This window comes from Xenia sp. Carnegie-2017, unplaced genomic scaffold (assembly GCF_021976095.1).
Source record: "Xenia sp. Carnegie-2017 unplaced genomic scaffold, XeniaSp_v1 HiC_scaffold_22, whole genome shotgun sequence".
In the NCBI taxonomy this organism is placed as follows: Eukaryota; Metazoa; Cnidaria; class Anthozoa; order Malacalcyonacea; family Xeniidae; genus Xenia; species Xenia sp. Carnegie-2017.
The window spans coordinates 14,893,858-14,917,096 of NW_025813485.1; the positions used below are offsets into that span (position 1 = coordinate 14,893,858).

General features: G+C 34.1%; 5 protein-coding genes across 5 annotated transcripts; 1 reads left to right on the top strand and 4 right to left on the bottom strand.

Moving 5' to 3' along the window:
* Nucleotides 1–1,358: 1,358 nt before the first annotated feature.
* Nucleotides 1,359–19,754, top strand: LOC124445189. Its single transcript, XM_046995896.1, has 5 exons — nucleotides 1,359–1,482; nucleotides 16,824–17,390; nucleotides 17,624–17,783; nucleotides 18,197–19,112; nucleotides 19,400–19,754. Exons 2-5 carry the CDS (start codon nucleotides 16,868–16,870, stop codon nucleotides 19,715–19,717), a joined length of 1,917 nt encoding a protein of 638 aa, XP_046851852.1. The 5' UTR covers nucleotides 1,359–1,482; nucleotides 16,824–16,867; the 3' UTR covers nucleotides 19,718–19,754.
* On the bottom strand, nucleotides 2,296–6,050 carry LOC124445692 (putative beta-lactamase HcpC). The gene is made up of 10 exons (XM_046996441.1): nucleotides 5,433–6,050; nucleotides 4,726–5,087; nucleotides 4,272–4,409; nucleotides 4,079–4,195; nucleotides 3,870–3,977; nucleotides 3,710–3,788; nucleotides 3,571–3,644; nucleotides 3,284–3,382; nucleotides 3,104–3,175; nucleotides 2,296–2,894 (listed from the first exon to the last, which is right to left on the bottom strand). Exons 1-10 carry the CDS (start codon nucleotides 5,473–5,475, stop codon nucleotides 2,619–2,621), a joined length of 1,368 nt encoding a protein of 455 aa, XP_046852397.1. The 5' UTR covers nucleotides 5,476–6,050; the 3' UTR covers nucleotides 2,296–2,618.
* LOC124445695 (myeloid zinc finger 1-like) lies at nucleotides 6,857–8,018 on the bottom strand. The gene has a single exon (XM_046996444.1). The coding sequence runs from the start codon at nucleotides 7,876–7,878 to the stop codon at nucleotides 7,204–7,206; it is 675 nt and encodes a 224-aa protein (XP_046852400.1). The 5' UTR covers nucleotides 7,879–8,018; the 3' UTR covers nucleotides 6,857–7,203.
* Nucleotides 14,226–16,792, bottom strand: LOC124445694 (ATP-dependent (S)-NAD(P)H-hydrate dehydratase-like). The gene is made up of 9 exons (XM_046996443.1): nucleotides 16,516–16,792; nucleotides 16,126–16,171; nucleotides 15,942–16,030; nucleotides 15,693–15,801; nucleotides 15,543–15,593; nucleotides 15,345–15,449; nucleotides 14,991–15,114; nucleotides 14,780–14,915; nucleotides 14,226–14,691 (listed from the first exon to the last, which is right to left on the bottom strand). The coding sequence occupies exons 1-9, from the start codon at nucleotides 16,743–16,745 to the stop codon at nucleotides 14,532–14,534; spliced, it is 1,050 nt and encodes a 349-aa protein (XP_046852399.1). The 5' UTR covers nucleotides 16,746–16,792; the 3' UTR covers nucleotides 14,226–14,531.
* On the bottom strand, nucleotides 19,198–22,235 carry LOC124445693. Its single transcript, XM_046996442.1, has 8 exons — nucleotides 22,036–22,235; nucleotides 21,420–21,496; nucleotides 21,309–21,332; nucleotides 21,017–21,232; nucleotides 20,880–20,902; nucleotides 20,687–20,807; nucleotides 20,531–20,590; nucleotides 19,198–20,349 (listed from the first exon to the last, which is right to left on the bottom strand). Exons 2-8 carry the CDS (start codon nucleotides 21,481–21,483, stop codon nucleotides 19,805–19,807), a joined length of 1,053 nt encoding a protein of 350 aa, XP_046852398.1. The 5' UTR covers nucleotides 21,484–21,496; nucleotides 22,036–22,235; the 3' UTR covers nucleotides 19,198–19,804.
* Nucleotides 22,236–23,239: the final 1,004 nt, after the last annotated feature.

The window sequence follows — 23,239 nt, forward strand, 5'->3', positions numbered from 1 at the left end:
AATCGGATCGTGTGAACGGGCCTTATGATAAATCATAAGAAACACACTTTAAGTCATCCCAAAGCGTTTGTTGCTTTGAAATAGCCGTGAATAAATTGTATTCAAAGTAATAGAAAACAAGTTTTTGTGATTTCTGAAATGGCTCAATTATGGCTTGCTTAATGACCACCTAGTTCAAAGGACGTTTTCCTAATTGTAGATTAGCAAACACATTTAAGTTGTACATTAAGTTCCTTGCACAACATATATGCTCATTTATCTTTAGAAAGAATGCCCTGAGTGCAATTGTGCGAGTAATAAGCTGAAAAACACTGGTATAACATAAATCAGTAGACATATTAAAATGTAAACATGCAAACTTGATGTTATACTAAGGATTTTACGCTTATTACATGACTTCATTTCGAGCGTCTCTCGACACCCGGACATTCCTGCGGTAGACATCTATTGATTTCATCACCAAATCTTTGAATTTTCCGCTTAGTTATTACTAACATAATTTCCCTCGGCGTTTCCAATACTTGAGATTGTAAAAAGTCATTAACCATTTGAGTCATACGTAACTTTACGCATATTGAGCACGATAATTAGACACGAAACATTTTGTGATCACGAAGAGTCACCGAGCTGAGGCCTGTTTCAAACGTCGAACTTTGCATGAGCCGAACGCTTTTAAAACAAAGACAAGTTCATCTCATTTTCTTTTCCATATGATCTCAAAAGCACGAGATTTATTAAGCATTTGAAATAAACAAAAGTAGACAAAAATTTTTATCATAAATCTCACAAAACTCACACATGACTTAACGTAAGGCGAAACATGTTTATGATAAAAATGTCGTTTATTTCAAATGCTTCATTTTCTTTTGTTTTTAATGCGTTTGGTGCATGTAAAGTTCGTCGTTTGAAACAGGCCTTAATCATTCTTATAGTCGCGCACAACTAAAGAGAATATTAGGAAAAATCGCAAACAACTAAACAATATTAGGGAGTAATTTTTGACGATTAAAAGTTATTTCCATGAATTCATTTTTGGAAATCTATTTGTTCAGTAAGTGAATACATAGCTAGGATATTCCAACATCCATTAAATCCATCGTGTGGGATACACCCGCTTGTACATGAAGCCACTGATTTTCATAATTATGTTCAAAGCAAATGCCTGAGAATTCTTTTCTCAACTTAATCTATAACTGGTTTATTTGCTTGTGATAAAAACAGAAAACTTTTCTTAACTATCTTCATTTCAAAGAAATATGTGGCAAAAAAAGCACAGATTGCCTTCTCACTCAGCTGGGACAGTGGCTGGGTTTGAGCTAATCAGAGCTCGAAATAATTTAACCATTAACAATGCCAGATGCATCTAAATCAACAAATGAAATCAGGCAACCAAATAATCTTAATACCCCACGCGTCATTGTCACTCCCTTTTCATTTGAGCACAACTAGACACTAGACACCCAAAGATCCAAAGTGAAAGAGGTTTGTGAAATTTTTATTTAGTAATTAAAATGTACTTCAAATGTCGATAAATTCGATGAGAACAGTCTTGTTGGGTGTGTAGTATCATATTGTTTAATTTGAAAAGCTTTTTGTTAGTTATTTTTGTGCCATTGGCATTTAACTTCGTGTCTTCCTTCTCCTGTGTGTTTGCTTCGCAAGAGGATCTTTCAGCATAAAAACGACAAGTTTGTACGTTTTAATGTCTGTCTTTCAATTTTAGTTTAATGTGTTGCCTATTGCTTGCATCTGGAATGTTTCGGAGTGAAATTTTGTTAAATATTTTTACTTTGTAACTTGTGAATCGATATATTTTCAGCAAAAAATTGCACGACGGACCTTTCACGTTTTAACGCAAAAATATGAACAAATTCTGGGTGAAAAGTTACAGTATGACATAATGAAAGATGAGCAAGGCATTTCTTATTCCTAGGGATGTCTGTCGGTACAAGGATATTTGAAAAAAAAAATGAAAATCAGAGTTCATGTTGCACGTTGGACATTCGTTGCACTTTCAGTTAAAATGGCGCCTTTTTTGTTCCGCGCAGTTCCGTTCCGCCTGAAAATGAAAATCACGGGGCACTAATTATGAAAAACGAACCACCTTGAGTCGGTTTGACAACAAAAGAAATATTCGACTAAAAACACCGAAAAATCTTCGAGTGCAATGTGTACAGGCAAAAACATTAACTCTGCCATTGGAACACACGAATTCAAAGATTTAAGCCTTTATAAAGACTAAAGAGTGTTGACAGCTACAGGGTCTTAAAATGAATAAATTCAAAAAAATGCCAATTGAGTTAACGAGAAAGATTTTTAATCTAACACCAATGAAACCAATGTTAACTACGCTACTTTAATGATTTTGTCCCAAATAACCTTATGGTAAATCACCTTAAAATAGTGAGAAACTACTTACCGATTCATGTCATCCTAATTTATTATGTTAAACATTGTTGGTACTATGACTGCTTTGATATTACCGATACAAATTTTTTCTTTGTAACCTAAGTATTCGTGAGGCATAAATCCTTCAATATAACCGTTCTTTAAGTTTTTGTTTGAATGCTCTGGGCTGGATGAACTTCTTCATATTATTCCCATTACTAAAGTGTGTGTCATACTGGTATGATGGTACCTTGTTTTAAAATGCTACAGTTTGTGTATGGTGTATCCAATAAGTTATGTGATATCTTTTTGATTGACTGTTTTTCATTTCCATTAAGCAAGGCCTTTTCACTATCATTGCCATTTTCTGCTGCACTATGGTACCAAGCCAATGCTTTGTCTATGCTTCTGTTAAGGCCACCCAAACCAAGCTCATGAAATACAGCTAAATTGTATTGTGCACCAGGATGACCATTTTCTGCAGCTAATTTATAGCAGTCTTTTGCCTAATAATAAGTTGGGAGCATTGATTGCTTATACTTATGACAATTCTGATAATACTGTATTTCAATGTAATATAACATAATTAGAGATTCATTTGCTGCACAATACATATTTTAGGACAACCTTTATGTTTTAAAAAATATGTTGTTGACACACATAATTAAGACTTCAATAAATGATGCCCTAAATATGCATTTTCATACAGACAAACCTTCATCATGTTTCTGCTAACACCCAAACCATTTTCATAACATATTCCAAGATGATACAGTGAACTCATGTCCTATATGGAAGTATCAAAGTCTCTTTCATTTGATGTTAACACAGTGACTGTCAAAGTTATGAATCTTGCAAAATATCCATGTGTATAATGGAGAAGGATATTTCATACTTTCTTTTCTGAGGCAATTTTCAACCAATGGAAACTTTTCTTCATATCAAATTCAGCATTTTCCTTATCTGCATAATATAAACCTAGAAATCTTTGAGCCTATAAATAGAAACTGTAATGGTTAAGTTAGGATGAACATGCACTTTTTAACCATTCTTTGTTTTCATAAACAATTAAATTATTATAGCGATGAGTAATTGATTTGTCTCAGACAAATTTCTCAATTTTTACTTTGATCAAATTGACAGTTTTGAGGTATATGTGTGTATTGCATATAGTAAACATACCTTGACTAATCCTCCTTCTCCAGCATTATTCATCATTTCAAGCCCATCAGCTTTTTTTAATGGATAGAGTTTTCCTAAGACATTTAAAAATGAATTACATGATAATAAATATTTTGTAATGCCAGAACCTATAAATTACCTTCAATGTAAATCAGTGCCAGGTTGAATGTGGCATTCAGATGTCCATTGGATGAAGCTATTGAATATGAACTAACAGCCTGAAAAGGCCCACTTTCATTATTCTTCACATCACTATTCATTATTTGAGATTAGCCATGACAATTCTAGCACATTTATACCTTAGAAATATCCTTTCTTGTTCCTAATCCTTGCTGGTAACATAAACCAAGATTGAAATGAGCTGCAATGTTTCCTTTCTTGCTGGCTCTTTCAAAGAATGTAAATGCCTTAAGGTAATTTCATCAAAAATTTCATTAGTGATATTTGATTAGAATGCTAACATTCCTTGCAAGCTTTTCAATAAGCTGTATTGTATTAAAAACCCTACCATTTCATGCATTTTAAAGTTTGATAATTTGATAGCAAGAGCATTTTCTGAGATTGATAGGCAGTCTGCTACAGCATTTTCAAAGGATAACCAAACTTTATCAAGTGAATCTGATGTCTGTTGGGAAAAAAACAGAAATATTTTACTTCTTAAATTAATCAAAGGTTTTATAAACCACCATTTATAAGTATACTTTAAGAGAACTATTGGCTGGTAGAATGCAACAGGTTAGATTTTCTTGCCACAGTAACCATGGATCTTTCTTAACTTCATCACTGAATAATTTCTGCCATGAAAGCAAACTGGATACAACCATGAAACCATAACACCACTGAAATCCACAAAACATGGTACAAATAAATAGGTAGTTCTTGAGCTTAATTTGCTTGCTTAGTAGAAATTGAACTGAGCATCATTTTTGTCAATTTGAACTGGGGCAGTAATTCAATAGTCACCATTTTGATTAAAATTCAATGTATATAATTTTGAATGACTTATGATTATGTATTAATTTATAAGGATAATAATTATCTACAAACATTTATATTAGTCACAAGCACATATAAGAGTGAGAAAAAAGTAATGTGTTGGTGAGTCTTTATTAATGACAATATCAGACTGCTTTTTAAAGCAAAAACTTCTCTAACCTGTTCAAAAGCAATAAAGCTTTTTGTTCTAAACCTGCTTTCCTTGTCTTGGTTGGTTTTGGGTGTGCATACAGTCAAGTTGAAATTATCATCAGATTTTGTTACTGATATGGATTCAACTATTTGGTCCACGTTACACTGAATTAAAGAATCTTTACTTGTTGATGTCCATCTGCTATGATCCTTACATTTCATGAAAAGATCAACTATTGTCTTCTGTGCATTCACAATATTTGGAAGTGCTGCAACATTTTGCACATGTGATGATTCTTGGCATTTCTTGATATCAGTACATAAAACCAAGTGTTTAATATCAACAAAACCAATTCTTTTCAGGTGTGTAGAACTTCTTAACAATCCAACTGAAATGTAAAAATAACATTAAAAAAATGTAGCACAACGAAAATACGTCAAGACTTCGAGATGGTCTTCTGTATTAATACAAAATCTGTTTTATTATTGGTTTCCCACAAGGGAAAATGTTTGCGTTCTGGAATCTGGTTAGTACCTATAGTCAGCGTCAATGTGACGACGAAGATTTAAAAAACGAAATGAAGATTGAAATATACCAACCATTGAACCAGATATAACTGCTGGAAGTCCAAAAATTAAACAAAATGCTAATATTTACCATGTCTTAAAAATTTTTTACCGTGATAAATTCTGTAACACCTAAGAGCTCTTTTCATCTTAATTGATAAACTTACCTTTTTTATGAAGTAAAGAGGTAATAAAGGGTGTTCTCCACATTTTCGTAATACCTCATTCTATCAAATGTTTACACGAATCAATATTCTACGATACAAAGTTCAATCCAAATTACATCATTTCCTTTTGCAAATTGCTGACTTTGAATCGTGGACGTTGGAAATAAGCATGCAGGCTAACTAATGAATGTGCAATTCATATGAATCAAAGAGACAACAAGAAACGGGAATTACGCAGAGCATAACCAGAGCATAACACGAAATCAGAATCCGAAATATTGATTGGTACAGTAATTAATGATTGACCTGGCCACTGAGACCGAATTATACCTAGATGTGATCAATGCCTGTGAGGACCATAAAATCAGAGCATGTACCATTAATAATTTATGTAAGTATTTAATTAGAGAAGACAGATTTGTTTTCAGCTTGCCAAGAAAATTTGTAATTTTCTTCTTCAGCCTCACACTAATTTAACTTCTAGCTGTGAAATTTCACTACGAGTCACTCTGAGTGGCAAAATTGCGAATAGCACTCATGGTGACCTCAGTCAGGCAGCCCAAGTAACCATAGCCGAAGTCACTATTGCCAATAATTGCCATGTGCTCTACTTAAACCATTCCGCACACACAGTCTCGCAGTCTCACCCCTCATTATTGCAAAATTTCATTCACTTTACCTATTTTCGTGGTCATGCGCACTCCGCGAAAACATTGACTTGCGTATGCCACAATGATAATAAAATCAGAAGGCCATGTTTTTCGTCTTATAGTTATTTCTTTTCGTTAGCGTTATTAATTATAGCGGCGTCTCCAAATGTTCATGTATACATAAAAATTCTTTGGTACATTTTTAAATTTTAATGAAACGAAATGGTGACGACGCATCGTATATTTTTCACTGAACGTAAATGAAACACGTGAACAAGAAAAACACATCAACTCCTCAAGTCCTAATTGCGAAAACAGTAACATTCATTGATCAAACGCCTCGTTTCCTCACTGCACAAAGGATAGGCGTATATTTCTTTCACATATATTCCGTTTGCCCATGAGCATTGGTTTGCGTGACGCTTTTTGCATGGGCGGCAAGGAACAATACTGATTTAAATACATGCGCTCTCATCATGTGGAAGATCCCGTGATATTACTGATATAGTTATGTACACACGCTAATCGCTTCAATTAATAAATGTTTGAGTAGTCACGAATGTTTTAAGAATCAAGATCATACAAAAATAGATCCTTTAACTAAGCTTGATCTTTGCAAACACTTGAAAAGCCATGTTTATAAGACTCATATAAGGTAGAGAGCTTTCTCAGTTGTCCAGTAAGGATAATCGTGCACGTAGCGGTATTACTCACTTTATAAATAGCAAAGGGAATTATCAGATATTGTAGAATACATATTATCATTTCAGTAAATTCAAAAATATAGACTTTCATTCAAAACGAGTACGATTAATGATAAGGAAATTTAAATTATTTGTACATCAAGCCGTATAAATTAACGAGCAGGTAACAATTATTATACACTTCTTTAACCTATACAAGTATATATGATATACAGTGGAAATTGTATGATTTTTTCATCGATGAATTATGATTTTTTCATCGATGAGTTATGTTTCTTAAAATTTGCCCGGAATAATCAAAAGGGACAAAAATGAACTTCATGATAAACTTCAGGAAGCATTGTCACTTAAACCTCAAAACACCAAAGTTATCGTCATCAATTCCAGAAAAGAGCGGAAGAAATAGAATGGTACAAACTATTTGAATGCTAGGCTTCCAGATGTGGCGTAAGTTGCATTAGGGAATACATGTTTAATCACTTTCGCGCTATGTTGATTTACTAGGCTTGTTGCTGACGATGTAGAAGTACCAATATTGATGCAGGTTGAAGGAACTTTAGCAATAACACTAACGCGATGAAATTTGATTTCTTGCGTTGAGGTAGATGCCTGCTTTTGCGACACCGCTCCTTTTCTTCTACCTCGTTTACCTGGTTGTCTTGATGGATCGTGTGATTTGGACACATGGCTTCTATAGCCACTACAAAAACGAAAAGTTGCTCCACAATCCTTGCACACGTATGGTTTTGCTCCAGTATGAACACGAAGATGAGTTGTTAAGTTTTGAGATTGGTTAAACTCTCGCCCGCACTCGGGACATTTATATGGACGTTCGCCAGAATGAATTCGAAGATGAACTTTCAAATTTTGTTGCTGGTCAAACATTTTGTTACAATATTTACAAGAATATTTTTTGCCGCTATCATGTCGCTGTAAGTGTTGTCTGAGAGAATCTCGCCGCGAAAAAAGTTGGCCACATTCAGGACAATGAAAAGGTTTTTTCTTACAATCTAGCCGACGATGTCTTGAAAGGTCTTTCTCGCAGAGAAATGCATCATCACAATTGATACATTTAAACGGTCCGTGAGCCATTAAACTGCCATTACTCTGTTTTGTATTTATACGTTGGCAAAGTAAACCGCCTCGTTTCTTCAGTTGTGAGAAAGGAAAGTACTTTACAGAGCAGTTTGTTTACTTATTTTATCTTGTACAGGATGACATTATGTAACAACATATAGTTGTGCAATGGTGACGTAATATCGGGTACTTCCCACGTATGACACATCTTGACTATTGTTACATAACTGCATTCAAATCCTGAAATATGAATAAACAACCATACATTATTACCTTAGACTGAAAGATGTAAATGGTTGTAGTTCTGATTCTTTGGTTGTTTTTTGTGCATTTCCATCAAATGTTTTTTGGTTCCACGTGTGAACTTACGCTCCAAGAGATCACGACACGTGCTCACGTTGCAAAGTTATATGGCTTACAAAGAAGTGTTTATTGAGTGCAAGGCTCTCGAATTGCCGACAATTGTCCAGTGTCCTGTATTATAAAATAATAAATGCACTCGTACAGTTGAATGTAATTTGAAAATATTTATGCTGGTTAAACTGGTAGTGTTTAATTTTCGTGTTCTTGTTGCTGCCTGCGGAGATTTCCGGGTTATATAATCATATCTACGTTTGGAAAAAATTATCAAGAAAGCTGTGTTACCATATAGAATAGGAATTCTCACTCTAAAGGCTACATAAAGTCAAAAGTTCTCAAGTCGAATTCAGTTTTTAAAGCTTGAAATCTAAGTTATGTGGAGATATTTGATGTACAGGTGAAACACAAGGCAGACATATCCTGTCATGTGTCCAGGCAATCATACGCACGTATGAATATGACACGTGTCCAAGCCTCCAAGACCTTTGTAATTTTATGATGCAGTGTTTATGTAATACTCTAATGAAAATATCTAGTTTTGCTAGTAAAAGTAGCCGTGTAATATTGAAAAATAAAAATTTTACTGTTTAAATTGAATTTAACGTACTATTGTATGATGTGGAACAATTGCCTGTAAAATAAAGACATATAGGCCATGTAAACATTAACATAGACGACGAAAAGCAATTTTTTGGTAAAAATTGTCATCTTTGGGCAAGGTCAAATGATATTTTAAAGTATATCACATGAATAAGATTAGTTCTCGAAAGGAAAACAGTATAATTACGTTCAATATTGAAACTTTCCTGGAATATTCAATACAAGTAAAACTTTTTTTTGAAATGAGACTCAATAAGGTGTGATCTAGACAAAATAGATACGGGGTATGTGGCGTCCAAATTGAAATGCATGTCGTAGAGGACGTTTTTATATGTGCTCAACAAGAGTCTATTGTCCGTTAAGAGCACTCATACACACTGGAATAACCTCATGTTTTATAAACAAGTCTAAACTTGATTTATTCGCAAATTGATCAGTAACAAAATTGACCATGTTATACATAAGAGTAAAACGATAAACATGAAAAACCACGATCCCATCTGAGCCAACACAACTAATCAAACGCTATATTATATAAACATGTAAACATTCAACATTGTCTTGTAATGATCAAGAGATGTCTATGGTGATGAATTAATTTCATTTTGACAAGAATCGAATTAGTTACACACGCAACAGATTTATTAGAATTGAGATGATCCTAAATCAAAAGCAGACTGCAAAATTAACATTAAATGAAGCTAACTCAAAACTTGCAATTAAAACAGTATGCTGCGTTGCTAAGGGAGAACGATACAAGAACAATCTTTGAGACCTATATAAACTAACAAAAAAATAAATTTGAACATACTTTACAAAAATAAGCTAGTGACGGGCGCCGCGGAAAGGTTTGAAAGGTAGAAGGGGGGCAAAAGGTCGCAAAATCGGAGCGTTGTTCACAGTATAGCAAATTCGTTTTTAATAGTTTTATCAGTAATCATTCAATAAATCTAATTTGTTTGATTGCGTTTGTAAAATATATTAGAGTGCGTTCAGACTGAGTGCCCTGGCACGATGCTCGAGCACGGGCACCAATGAAGAACTCAATCAACGTTTTAACAGTGCGTTCAGACGAAGTGCCCTGGCACGATGCTGGAGCACGGGCACCAATGAAGAACTCGATTAACGTTTTAGCAGTGCGTTCAGACGGAGTGCCCTGGCACGAGCACCGATATGAACACAACATTTTGACGGTGCCCGAGAGTAACAGCGCGTTCAAACTGAGTGCCAGAGAAGGATACCCTGGTTCGGGCGCAAATCTGCAGGCCGTTCACACTACGTCGTACCTACTAGCTTCGTCTATTTATAATTTCATGTTTTTCATTGTAAACAAGTTTTGAAACCGTGTCGTGAAAACGTGCCTCTCTGTACACGTTACTCACGTGTCGTCGTTCAGATTGGTGCCCGTGCCCGAGCATCGTACTCGGGTACTACCTTTTTTTGGTGTGCCCAGACTCGGGCACCATGAAAATGTTGTGTTCATATTGGTGCTCGTGCGTGAGCACCCTACCGGGGCACTCAGTCTGAACGTGCTATAAGTGCCCGGTTCTAGGCATCACGAAAAGAGGTAGTACCCGAGTACGATGCTCGGGCACAGGCACCAATATGAACGACAACACCTGACTAACGTGTATACAGTAAGGAACATATTCATAACATGGTTTTAAAAGTTTTAAAGACTTGTTAACGATGAAAAACATGAAATTATAGATAGACGAAGCTGGTGGGCACTATGTAGTGTAAACGGCCTGCAGATTTTTGCCAGCAGGATATCGTACTCCAGCACTCAGTCTGAACGGGCTATAATTGATCAATTTAAGGCCAACTAAAAATGAAAGTGGAACATAAGCGAGACATCAAATACTGTTAATAGTCCTTTACCAGACGCCAATTTCATAAGATATAAAATAAAACATAATCTGAATGGTTTTGAAATAAAACCGAAATATTACACTTTTCATTGTCTTGTTTAATAACTTGAATTTAAGTTTACAAGATGTCCTTTTACGGATTGTTTTACTTTAAATACTGCTAAACATCCATACTTATAAAATGTAAGTATTTGCCGAGCGGATTTTTATACTTTTACACTTTACAAAGCAAGAGATATAGAAAAAAGTCGGGGGAGTAATTGTCCTCTTGCCTCCCCTTCTGCGACCCCTGTCCTATGATTATACAATGTATGGTTGTTTACCATTTACACGTAAATAATCACTCGATATTTATCTCAATAAATAAACGTTTCCTGTTGACATGTCAAACATTTCCGGCTCAAATGGGGGCCGTGTTTTTGTATACTTTGAGCGAAGTTACCTCCAACAAACGATAAATCGACGGTCACCTGAAAAATATCTAACATGAAATATTCAGCGATTGTGGTTTAATTAAATATATTTGATAGGGATACTGGGATAATGTCTTAATGATAAATAGGTAGAGAAACAATGGTAAAAAAATTACATATGCATATAATGAACTGACTCGTGATGACAAAGATGACTAAGATGCAATGAACTGACTCGTGCAGGTGTCTTGCGCTTTTTTGCTTTTAATCATTGTAATCTTGAAATATACATGCGTTGGAATGTTGATAAAGAAAATTATTCTGATCATCACCAGGATTGAGACAGATATGTCAATCATTTTTTGCAACATATGGCATTATTAAAGACGATTTGTATTTAGTAAAAAGCATCTTTTCGCACAAAAGTTGAGTTAGTTTAGAATAATTTGTGTATCTTGACAAGTAATGCTTATATGTTGTAATTGAAAAAGATCATAATTCGTGACAGTCTTCAAAAGCCACAACTCCAGCAAGTTATGACAGCTGTGCAACTGCAAAATATAATAGCTTTACAGCCTCAAATTTTAATAAGGATGCTTACTAATTATATGCATCATTATTAATTACAAGGATAGTTGACGATAAATGATAATTGTTGTTAAAATCGGGGCTACATATTAGTGTTCATCTAAATATAATACATCTTCGAATGCTTTAACCTTTCTAATAACCAAAGCTAAAGCTAAAGCTGCACATTTTAGTAGGAAAGGTTTATTGTCATCTACGTAAGTTGGCAGTAATTTATGTGGCTGTGTTTTGATGAGAAGGAAAGGACGCACTTTCCTATTTGCTGTATCTGGATGCGCAATGAGGATATCGTTCTGCAGTCGCCAGTCATATAGAAGCTAATTGAGGTAATGAAACTCCATTAGCTCTTTGCATACTTGGTGTCGGATAACTTGATATTCCGGTCGTAGTCGTTGCTTGTCCGCCATAACGGATAACTGTCTCTTGATTTCGGCTTTGGAATGGACCACAAGAACAACAAAAACACAAACAACATGAAATGATAATGCCACCTAATATCAAGCATCCAATGACAATTCCTGCAATTGCTGCACCGGAGATGCACGAAGAATCTTTATCAATACAAGATCCGTGACAACATTTTTCTTCGTTATGTTGATGATTGTTGCAATCCCAATCGTGGTCACAAGCATACGTTGTACATGAAGTAAGCAGATTTAACGAAAAAAAACAGAATAAGTAACATCGCTTAATGCTCACGAACTTTATAAAAAGGTCCATGTCAAACATCACTCGGTATAATATCGAACATCAGCTATCGGCGCCAATCTGTACTCACAAATAGCAGTCTGAATTTTGAAGTGTATACAGATAGGTTTTTGATGTGAGAGTATCAAAATACGTAAAATTTCCCGATTAAGTAGATGATAAACAACAAATGTTTATGGCACCGGATACAAGTTCTTCGTGTAATTAAATTACAAAAATGGAAAGTCGTCTCAATATAAGTTGTCTCATTTGCTCAAGACTAGAGAAATAAATTAAATCGTATTAAATAACCAATTTGTTCGTACGGCACGGAATAATAAACTTCAGTTGCCTAAGGTTTGATTTGATGCCTAAGGTTAGCTCACAACATATATTACCAAATAAAGACACAGAGCTCGACACAGTTAAAGAGTTATAGCTGTGACCTTTAATTACTTACTGTTATCCAACAAGGGCCATTAATTTACGGCGCTGCAAGGAATTCGAGAGTTGCTTGCTGTTATGCTGTACTGATAAATGATTTAGTTGACGTCAGTAAAAAAGTGCTCTTTTAAACCAAAATTCCTACCCGGGCAACCAGATCACTGTTCTTTAGTTGTTCTTCGCCCAACAAAGTGCAACAATTCTACATTCCATTCCAGAAATCATGCTATACCAGAGAACAAAAACTTGGAACTGTTTCCCATCGCCAACTTATGTTCTCTTACGATTATATAATGAGAGTTTTTCGTGAAAGGACTGGAAGAACTAATAGAAAGCAGAGCCCAAAGATATAGAAATCTCTGCGATTAATTGTTTCTAGTTTGTTAGTTTTTGTGATAATGGGTTTAAAACAGTAGCTAATTGTGAAAGTTGTGTCGTAAGTCGGTCCACCCGCCAATAAGCTGTGTTGCCGAACATACAAATAAGCATAAACCGAGAACATTAAGAGTTGGGCTTTAGAATCATTCAAATTTATTTCTTTGCAAGGATCATGTTTTATCGTTCAAGTTATCTAAAAACGTGCGAAGTAAAAGAACTCTAAAATGGAATTTATGCATAATCATCCTCTTTATTGATAAATCAACTATCACCGTTAATTTTGCACGCGTTAGAAACATTCATTAGTACACATTAGTACGTAAGGATATCATCAAATCGGAAACATCAAAATCATATAGGCGCTTTCCCCCGCAGATCAAAGCTGCATGATGCATCCAAAATCAAGTTGCCTGTCATTCTCACAAAATATTTACCTCACGACTTTCATAATATTGAGTAATGCCGGACTGTTTGATATAACATATATCGCACCAGTGTCATACCAATATGATCCTGCAGATGTGCGCAAGCACTATATAAAACATTAGCGTTTGCTGGAAACAAAAAAAACACTTATAAAAAGCCAAGGGTAAGAGTCTTTAATGCGAAATATCTCAAAAGCATTTCGCGTTGTAATTAAACCTTTTAATTTGACATGCATTTGTGCATGACCAAACCGTAAATGGCTAACACTTGTTTGAAGACGTTAGGTAGTCTCTCAATCCTTCGCCACTTCATTTTTTACAGATGTGAGATATACAAGAAAATTTTTCCCTCCAAAACAAGATTAAAATATCAAATGAAAAATTCATAAATGATGAAAAACCTTATACCTGTAAAACGTATGCAGGAAATTTGCATGAAAGAAATCACTTTGGTCACTTTGGTATTAAACCATGCGTTTGATGGGTTTGTGATCATGCAATATTTCAAGCATCTGGTACATATAATCTAGACATATTTAATAAAAAAAAGATCGCAATAATAGGCAAAATTGTTTAAGCGTCGTGAGTGCGGACAATTAATCAGGAAATTTTAATTTTTAATGGAAAATTAATCAAATATAAGTTGGAAATCTAAATGCCTACAACATATTGAATGCGTGGTCGAACGAGCACCACGTAAATTTCAAAAAATTATCTATGAGATAAACAAAAGTTTTCCATAAAATCGGTTTAGATACAAAAAAATTCAGAGATAGTAACAATTATTACAATCCACATGGCCCACAGATCATCTAATTAAACAAAAACAAAAGATCTTTGCTTAGTATGCTTTCTGCTATATTTTCACGAATAATTATAGAACCAGGGTAATTTGCAAACAGTTAACTGCTGAATAATTGACTGAAAGCTTGTGGTATTTGGTCAATCATGTCTGATGCAGTCATGTGACGATTCATTTTTTCAAAAGCTAGATAAGAGCATCTTCTTGTTAGACAACTTGCCGCAAAAGAAGCTAGCACTGTTGCTTTCATTAGCGTATCACTACAAGAAAGTTTAATGAAAATAATAATTGCTTCAAATTTATAAAACATCTCAAAAAGTTAAAATTTCACTGACAAGATTGACCTACCAATCTGGATTAGATTCAGTCTGATTTTCCTGCGAATTAGATTGCATCCAATGTAAGAACGTGCCTAAAGACCCGGATAACAGATCACCTTGCCCACCACATCGCCTCAAACTACCTTCAACATCACTCTTCACAGCTAAATAATACACCAATATTTTAAAGGGATTGTTCTTGGCATTAAATTATAATCTTGTGTCCTAACGTACTTTACCTATTTTGCCATCACTAATGATGTCAATTTTCCCCTTTGCAATAATCGTCACACCTCCCAAAGACTTTGCAACCCACTTAACATGATCAACAGTGATATTGCTCAATGCAAGATCCTCTCCAGCCTGTGATATGTAACACAATGCATGCTCATTCTTTTAGGGTACTATTTAAAAAATATTATAAAATATTATACTACTAACACTTGTAAATTCATATTTTTTTGCTAGCAAAATTTGCAATTTTTATATATTTCTTAAAGGAAATTTCACAATGTCAATTTCGATGAAAAATACTATGCTGCTAGGTGTAATCATCAGGCAACCAAACATGTAAATCAATCCTGTTTCCATACCAATTTTTTGTAGAGACGGACAAATTCCATAGCATTAGGGGTTAGGACAGTTGCAGAATAGTCCTTCACTATGTCAGGTTCAGTTGTAACAAGCCATAATCCATCCTATACAGTCAAGATCAAAATGAAATAGTCATGCACTAAAAGTGGCTACCTTCATTTCATAAATAAGATTTATAAAATATCAACAAAACTTACAGCATCAATCACAACTTGTTTTTCTTCTTCCCTAGCCTTCATTATAAGTTTCTTTATCAAAATATGGATAACATTTAAGCTCATAAGCTAAATCTTCAAAACTTAAAGGTATCAAGTATTGCTCATGGCAATGTAATGACATTAACCTACCTTTACTAATAAAAAAGTATTTTGATCTCTTCCTAATCCTGGACCAATCACAAGTGAATGAAGACGTGGCAACCATACTAGAAACTCATCATATGCATTCATTTTGTCTCTAAATTAAACAGTAATAATGTGTACTAAAGTATTTCAGAAAAAAAAAATTACAAAGCATCTTATTATTTCCTAATGAAAAACATTGATCCATGTTGTTGTAAACCTCACTCATCACATTCAGCATAGTCTTATACTTACAGTATTGGATGAACAATCAGTTCAGGGCTGTATGATTTGATTACTTGTGAAGCTTCAGAAGCACAAAATACATGAGATAGATCACATCCCTGGAAAATAATAAATAGAATTTGGAAATTTTGCTTTTAGAAATTGACAAATTATTTTATGTAAACAATAGCCATCATTGATATTTTTTACATACCACCTTCAAAGCTGATATTGCAGCAAAATAAGGAGCACCAGTGTACCTAAATGATAAATCTTACTTACGTGCAATAGGAATGACATAATGCCAGACTATGTATGCCCAATTATGCCCAATATATTTAACATGGACTTGTGATTTTGTTATATATTTTGCAATATTGGCATATCTTTGGCATATAGTTCACATGGAATGCACATGACACTGCAAGTAAACCAAGATTCAGGCAGTATAACTGTAGGACAACATCTATAGGAAAATGATCAACCTAGGCCCACCCTGACCCTTTTGGAAAGCATAAAGGAAATGATCATAATTTATTTGCTAGTTTGTTTGTTCGTGTAAGTAAGATACAAAATAGAATACTTAAAGATTAAATAAACTTACTCTTTTGATCCCCCTATGATACCAATACGTCCTGCCTGTCCTTTGTGCTTTGACTCATCCAACAAAGGAATAGAAATTTTTATTTCATGCAAAATCTTATCGTTCATCATCATTGATGATTTTTTATTAGCAGATAATGTAAGATTCCGGAAGAATTGAACTGTGTCGACATGAGAAAAATTAAAAATATTCTTCAACTCCTTTCGACAAAATCTGTTGATATTCTGCATTAGTCAGATAACCATTCCGATGATACATATGCCCCCCGGAAAATAATGTTAAATGTTTATTTGTTAAAAATATTGCAGAAATAGACGACGGAGGGTGAGAATGACGAAACCTGTAAGTAAAGATGGCCGCTGTGGAAAAAGTAGGGACTTCTTTTAACTTTCTCCGTTCTTCCAGCTCTAAAGACTCTGTCTTGGTTGTTGGTGATGGGAATTTTTCTTTTTCATTATGCTTGGCTTTGCACTGTGAACAAATTAAATCAAGCACGCAGCTAGTGTTAACTTCCTTTGATGATAGAGAGACGCTGATTCAAGATGAATTGACGAGAATAAATATAAATAGATTGGAAAAATTTAGAAACGTTCGGATTTTTCATGACATTGATGCTACTTTGCTTTCAAGAAATTTACCTGGGCTTCAATTTGGTAGGGTTATATTTAACTTTCCACATACAGGAGGCAAATCAAACATTAAAAGTTGTCGTAAACTGTTGGAAGATTTCTTTTTGAGTGCTATGAAGAAACTCAAGTCAAGCGATAGTGACATATGTGTGACATTATGTAAAGGTCAGGGTGGTACACCTGGTGATGAACCACAAAGATTACATGGAAACTCCTGGCAGATTGTTTACAATGCTGCAAAAGCTGGTACGTATGTATGTAAACCGTATGTTACGGTAATGTTAAGATCATCAATAACACCAGCACATCCCAACTACGTTATAATGGTTAAATACACATATTATTTTATTCATTTTTTGTTTAATCTTACATCTGTGAAAAAAATTTTAATTCTTTGATTTAGGTTTGAAAATTCTAAAAAATATATAACTCTGTAAATTTTGAGGTTAATTTTGTAAAACTATCCATAATATTTTCAGGTTTGATGCTTGATCAACTTGAACCCTTTGTCAGTTTGGATTTTACTCACTACAAAAGTGTTGGATACAGAGGAAGACTCAGCAAAGGGTTTTGCACAAAAGGTGGTTTGATTCACATTTTTATTAGAGGACAAAAACTTTGTGCAATAGATGACATCAGGTTTGTTTGTATATGATGTATATGTTTCAACTTCAAAATTCTTTTTTGTTCAGTATTCATGGATGCCAAAAATGTTTGATTGTAGTTACCACACAATGTTTAATGTTGTGAGTTGTATTGTGTGTTACATATATACACGAGAATTTACATCATTATAGTAATAACATCACAATAAGGACAATTTCTTTGTACTAGGACTAACAATTCTACATTTGATACATATGATTTTCTCAACAGAAATATACATAAAGATAAAATTCAGCCTAAACATTCCGCTATTTACCATGGCATGTGTATAAAGCAATGGTGATGTGAATTTCTTTTTTGAAAAATAGCTTTAATAGACCATTTTAAAAGTAGGGATTTTTCATTACATCTATGGGTAGTTATAGTGTGGATTTTTGATTTTCTAGAGAAAAACAACGAGATGTACTTCTGTTGTATGTGTACGAGAAGTTAGCTAAGCTGTCGAGCACACTGACACACAGCAATACACCAGTTCATCCTTATTATCATACAAAGAAAAAAATTTTGGAAATAGCTGTTAGTGTTACACAAACAATGTTTGAAGAAATAAGAACAAACAAATATTGCGAAGAAATGCCACCAAATTCAGCTTCTAATAGAGATAATTTGTCATCTTTTGAATGCAAAAGCACAATTTTATCAGCAATGAAATTAAAGACGTCATTTTCACTGACAGCGACAGCTTTAAATGTCCTTGAAGAAATAACTTGTGATTCAAATATTTACACAAAATATCTATTCATATGTAAGTTTTACAATCATGAAGATGTCACTGTCATGAAAAAACAAAAAGAGGAAGTTGTGAAGAGAATAAAAAACGTATTTTCAAGGAGGGACAAATATTTGGAAGAATTTGCAGCCAACGAATTGCTTTATGAAAAATGTGACTTGATTGTTCAAAATTGGATCAATAGCTCAGACGTTGCTCATAAGTCAAAGAGGAAATATCATATGAAAAATGGACTTGACATTGAGAGAATGCATCACAAATCATCATGCTCGTGTAGAAAGCTCTGTGAACACTATCTTGATGAGCCATCTTGTACTTCTTACAAAACGGGTGAATTGCCACTGGAGCTACTTGATAAGTTGTCGTTACTTGGTCTTAAACTTCATCGTCATCTTTTTCTTGTTAGTGGATTTCTTACGCAAGAAGTCCTGACGTCTTCAGGGAACAATTTAGGCTGGCTTATTATTGTAAATTTAGATATTGGAGCAATCCTACTGAACAACTTAACCGACATTCGACTTCTCAGCTCACCTAACATAAACTGGATAAAACTGCCTCCTGTTGAAGCCTCAGTAAGTCGTTTCTTTTTTATGGAAGTTATTCAATTTTTTATCCAAACCTTTAACTTTCCAACAATAATTCTTTGCTCCAAGAAAATCGTTTTTCAGAACTTTATTGACAACTACTAGTTAGTTAGCTTCTTCACCACTTAATACTAGGATTTCAAGCAAGATTTGTGATTGTCTTTAAAAATGTTTAACGTTTTTGTTGACATGTACATAATTTGCAGTAAAAAGTTCGTTACTCTATGCTTACCCATCTGTTGCATCTATATTAATAATTACTGTTTGTTTCATAGATAGAAGATGTGAATGGTAATCTTGCTCCACTTCCAAGAAACCTCCATCCCCCTGAATACATTCACGATATTAGTTTTTGGATATGCGACTCAATATCCCAAACGTTATTTCTCATCAGTGCAGTTGCATTATCTGAGAATTGTCTTCGTAGTGTAAAAATGATTGAAATATATCACGATGAGGAGGGACATCGCGTAAGTTTTAACTATCGAATGACTTATTCTCGAAGTGATGGACCACTTAGCCATCTAGAAGCGGTTGAATTACAAAACAGATTGCGTCGTGCATTAATTGTGCTAGGGTTTGGACTTAAATAACTATTTATATTACAACGATTCTCTTTGTTTGATGTTATCGGTGTCATTTGGGGATGAATTCTTTTGTTGTAGCTATAGTCTGCACCTTTAACCCTGTTGATAATTATTCTGTTGCCAATTTTGTTTTTGTCCATTTATGTTTGTATTTTGTTGATATCCATACATATAATGTGATGGTGATGGCGAGGATGCATAATTACTGAAGTTAGGTTGGTCATAGCTTGGTAATGGATGTTGATTGGCCATGTTTTGCCATGGTTGCTGATCATTTCCTGTTGGTGCGTATTGATTGGCCATGTTTTGCCATGGTTGCTGATCATTTCCTGTTGTTGCATATTGGTTGGCCATGTTTTGCCATGGTTGCTGATCATTTCCTGTTGTTGCGTATTGGTTGGCCATGTTTTTCCATGGTTGCTGATCATTTCCTGTTGTTGCATATTGATTGGCCATGTTTTGCCATGGTTGCTGATCATTTCCTGTTGTTGCGTATTGATTGGCCATGTTTTGCCATGGTTGCTGATCATTTCCTGTTGTTGCGTATTGATTGGCCATGTTTTTCCATGGTTGTTTATAATTACCAGTTTTTCTGTATTGATTGGCCTTGTTTTTCCATTGTGCAGTTGTTTTGTCTCCTGTTTCAACAAAAGATTGTATACAATAATGAAAGGAAATATAGTTTTATTGGAAAGGATAATTTTGGTGTAAGCGGAGTGCGGTCAAGGTAAAAAATCTCCTTGAATAGACGTGTTGATCATCATTTCTTGGTATTGTCTAAATAATTGTAGTGTACTTAGTTTTTGTGCTAAGCATTACCAATAGATATTGGCGATTTTCTTGGTACTGGTTTTAATCTGTCGTCATCATTTTGAAGAACTGTGGAAGAAATCCAAGTACACTATTCAATAATAATTCTTTTAGACACAAACTTAGAAAATCTCATCTGATTAAATGTTTTCATCACTGACTGACCTGTGGCTTCCTCTTCTGGTACACATTTTGGTCTGTTTAGAGCGTACGTATCGTGACATTTGGGCATAATGCACTTGACTCGTTGTATTTTACATGTTTGTTGTGGTGGACATGAAAAACTCTACAATAAGACAAACGACCGTTTATCGTTTTTGATCATTTTCATCTAACAATATGTATCTTACGATTTTACCTTACATGGGTCAGGATCTCGTACTAAACAAAAATGAAATTCTCATTTAAAACATTTTGCCTTTGTTTAAAAGTGTTTTATTTGCGATTCAATTTTCACCGTTAGTTTTCTAGTGGTGAGAAAAAACATTGACATACCAGCTTGTGTACACACCATTCCACCACAACGATTTTTGCAACATTTTCTGTCTGCATCACAATGGCTATCTTCTATGCATTCACTTTCTAAACACGTGACTTCTTTGTTACTTCCTTTCTTCATCACAATAACGTTGCCAAAATAATTCAAGCGGCGATCTCTTTTCTGAAAGTTGCGACTTGGATCAGGACATATTCCCGTACGAGAAAGAAAACCTGTATAATAACGATAGTTAAATCATCGGAAATTTTGTGAAAAAATATGGCGTAGTAGTCGAGAGTTTCAACAAACCTCTTCTGAACCTGTGTACATTTCCTAGCAATTGAAGCACATAATGAGCATAAGTTAACTGTACAAATTCCTCATTTGTGAAATTTAAGGAAAGATTCTTTCAATATTTACCTTGAACTACGACTGACATATTAAGAACTAATATTAAAAATAACATTTTCATCTGTTTTGACATTTTCCACTTTTGTCTGTCAATAAAAATCAGGATGTTTAGTTCTTGATTTTTTGCTTAAGCTCTTGATTTTTTACTCAAGCTTTTTACTTCCTGTTTGTACGAGTATAATTGCCTGGTTAAACAACTATTCTGCAACATCAAATTTTCAATTTTTTTACTCTATGATCATCAATTAATATGACAGGTTTTGAGTCCATGTTTTTATAACGCTCCTAGTAAATGCAGTCCACTCCATCCCATTATAAACGAAGCGTGTTTTTTTTGCCAACATGGCGAGCATCTCAGCCTCTTATAAACTAGCCTCACTTATTTTCAGATTTTTTGCGTTTAGGATTTTTATGTACTTCTGCTACAGCTTCGTAAGCAGATTTCTTATTCAGTTGAGGAAGTCATTTACAGAGGTGGATGTATTGTTAGAAACACTGTATTTTCAGAGAATAATGCAAACACGAATTTTAGATCATTGCTTTCCTGAGATTCGAGTGAATGACAATTTGCTCAGTTCATCACAATTTTTGTAGTTGCCAAGTAAAGTAGCCATGCCAATCTTACCTGTTGAATTTTTCCTTGAACAAAATTCTTTTCTGTAAAGTTTTCAGGAAGTCAATTGTCACATTTGACTAGGAGAAGCTCAAAACTAAGAAAAAAATACATATTCAATTTTTTTTCTGAAATGAACAGTATATTCATGTTACATCAATAAAATCTCTAGTCAATGGCTTCTCGTTGATCTTACTCTAATTAAACCAAGCGTGTCCATTCCTGCAGGTGGCATTAAGGCTTAGCCATGTTTGCATGCATTTTGATGATTGCGTCTAGTGCAGATAATCGAAATCTTTTTTTAATTCAAAGAGCAAGCTTTTTTGCACTTGTATGTCAATCAGTGAAGTCGGGCCAATAATTAACAATTAATAATCATTAATAAGAATTAATAAGAATTAATAAGTAGTAGCATAACTTCTTTTGCAATTTGGAAAACAAACACTCTCAAGTTTTAGTCATACGTTTTAGGTTGCTCTTTCATGAGTTTTATCTATCTAAAAAAATCTATAAACGTTTATGGCCTTCACCTCAACTGTTTATCATATCCAAAATAATAATTCAAATCCAAATCTTGTTGGTTTAGGGATTTGTCTTACGATATATTACGTATTGCTAACTGCTCTCAAGATGATATCCTTATGCTTTGTGATCCAAATCTTGTTGGTTTAGGGATTTGTCTTACGATATATTACGTATTGCTAAATGCTCTCAAGATGATATTCTTATGCTTTGTGCTCGTTGCTCAGGAACAATATTAGAAATTGAATCATTTGGTAATTTAATGCTCCTTTTATTTCATTATATATATGTTTGCTGTATTGTTAACAGTTTTAAAAAGAAAGCACATGAACAAAAGAAAGTAGCTAGCAATTTTTATGTTCTTCAAGTTGGCCAATCAGAAATTACTATTTCGGACATAAAATATTACTTAGGATAAATATTTGCGATCGAAAAATCTTTTAAATATATTCTAATAATAATATGCTTTTAGAAATAAATTTATATAATGTTAGTTGAATTGATCAATAACACAAAAGGAGGAAATGTACATCAAAAAATCAATCATATAACTACCAATGTGTTTTAAGCATGAGCTCAAAGACAGCCATTTTGGTGGTGGGTAATTTTAATATTTCTACGTTACAGTTTGCAGTCGATTTAAATGTTCCTTAAAGTTTGATGAACATGATGACACAAGCCGTTGGTAGCTTTT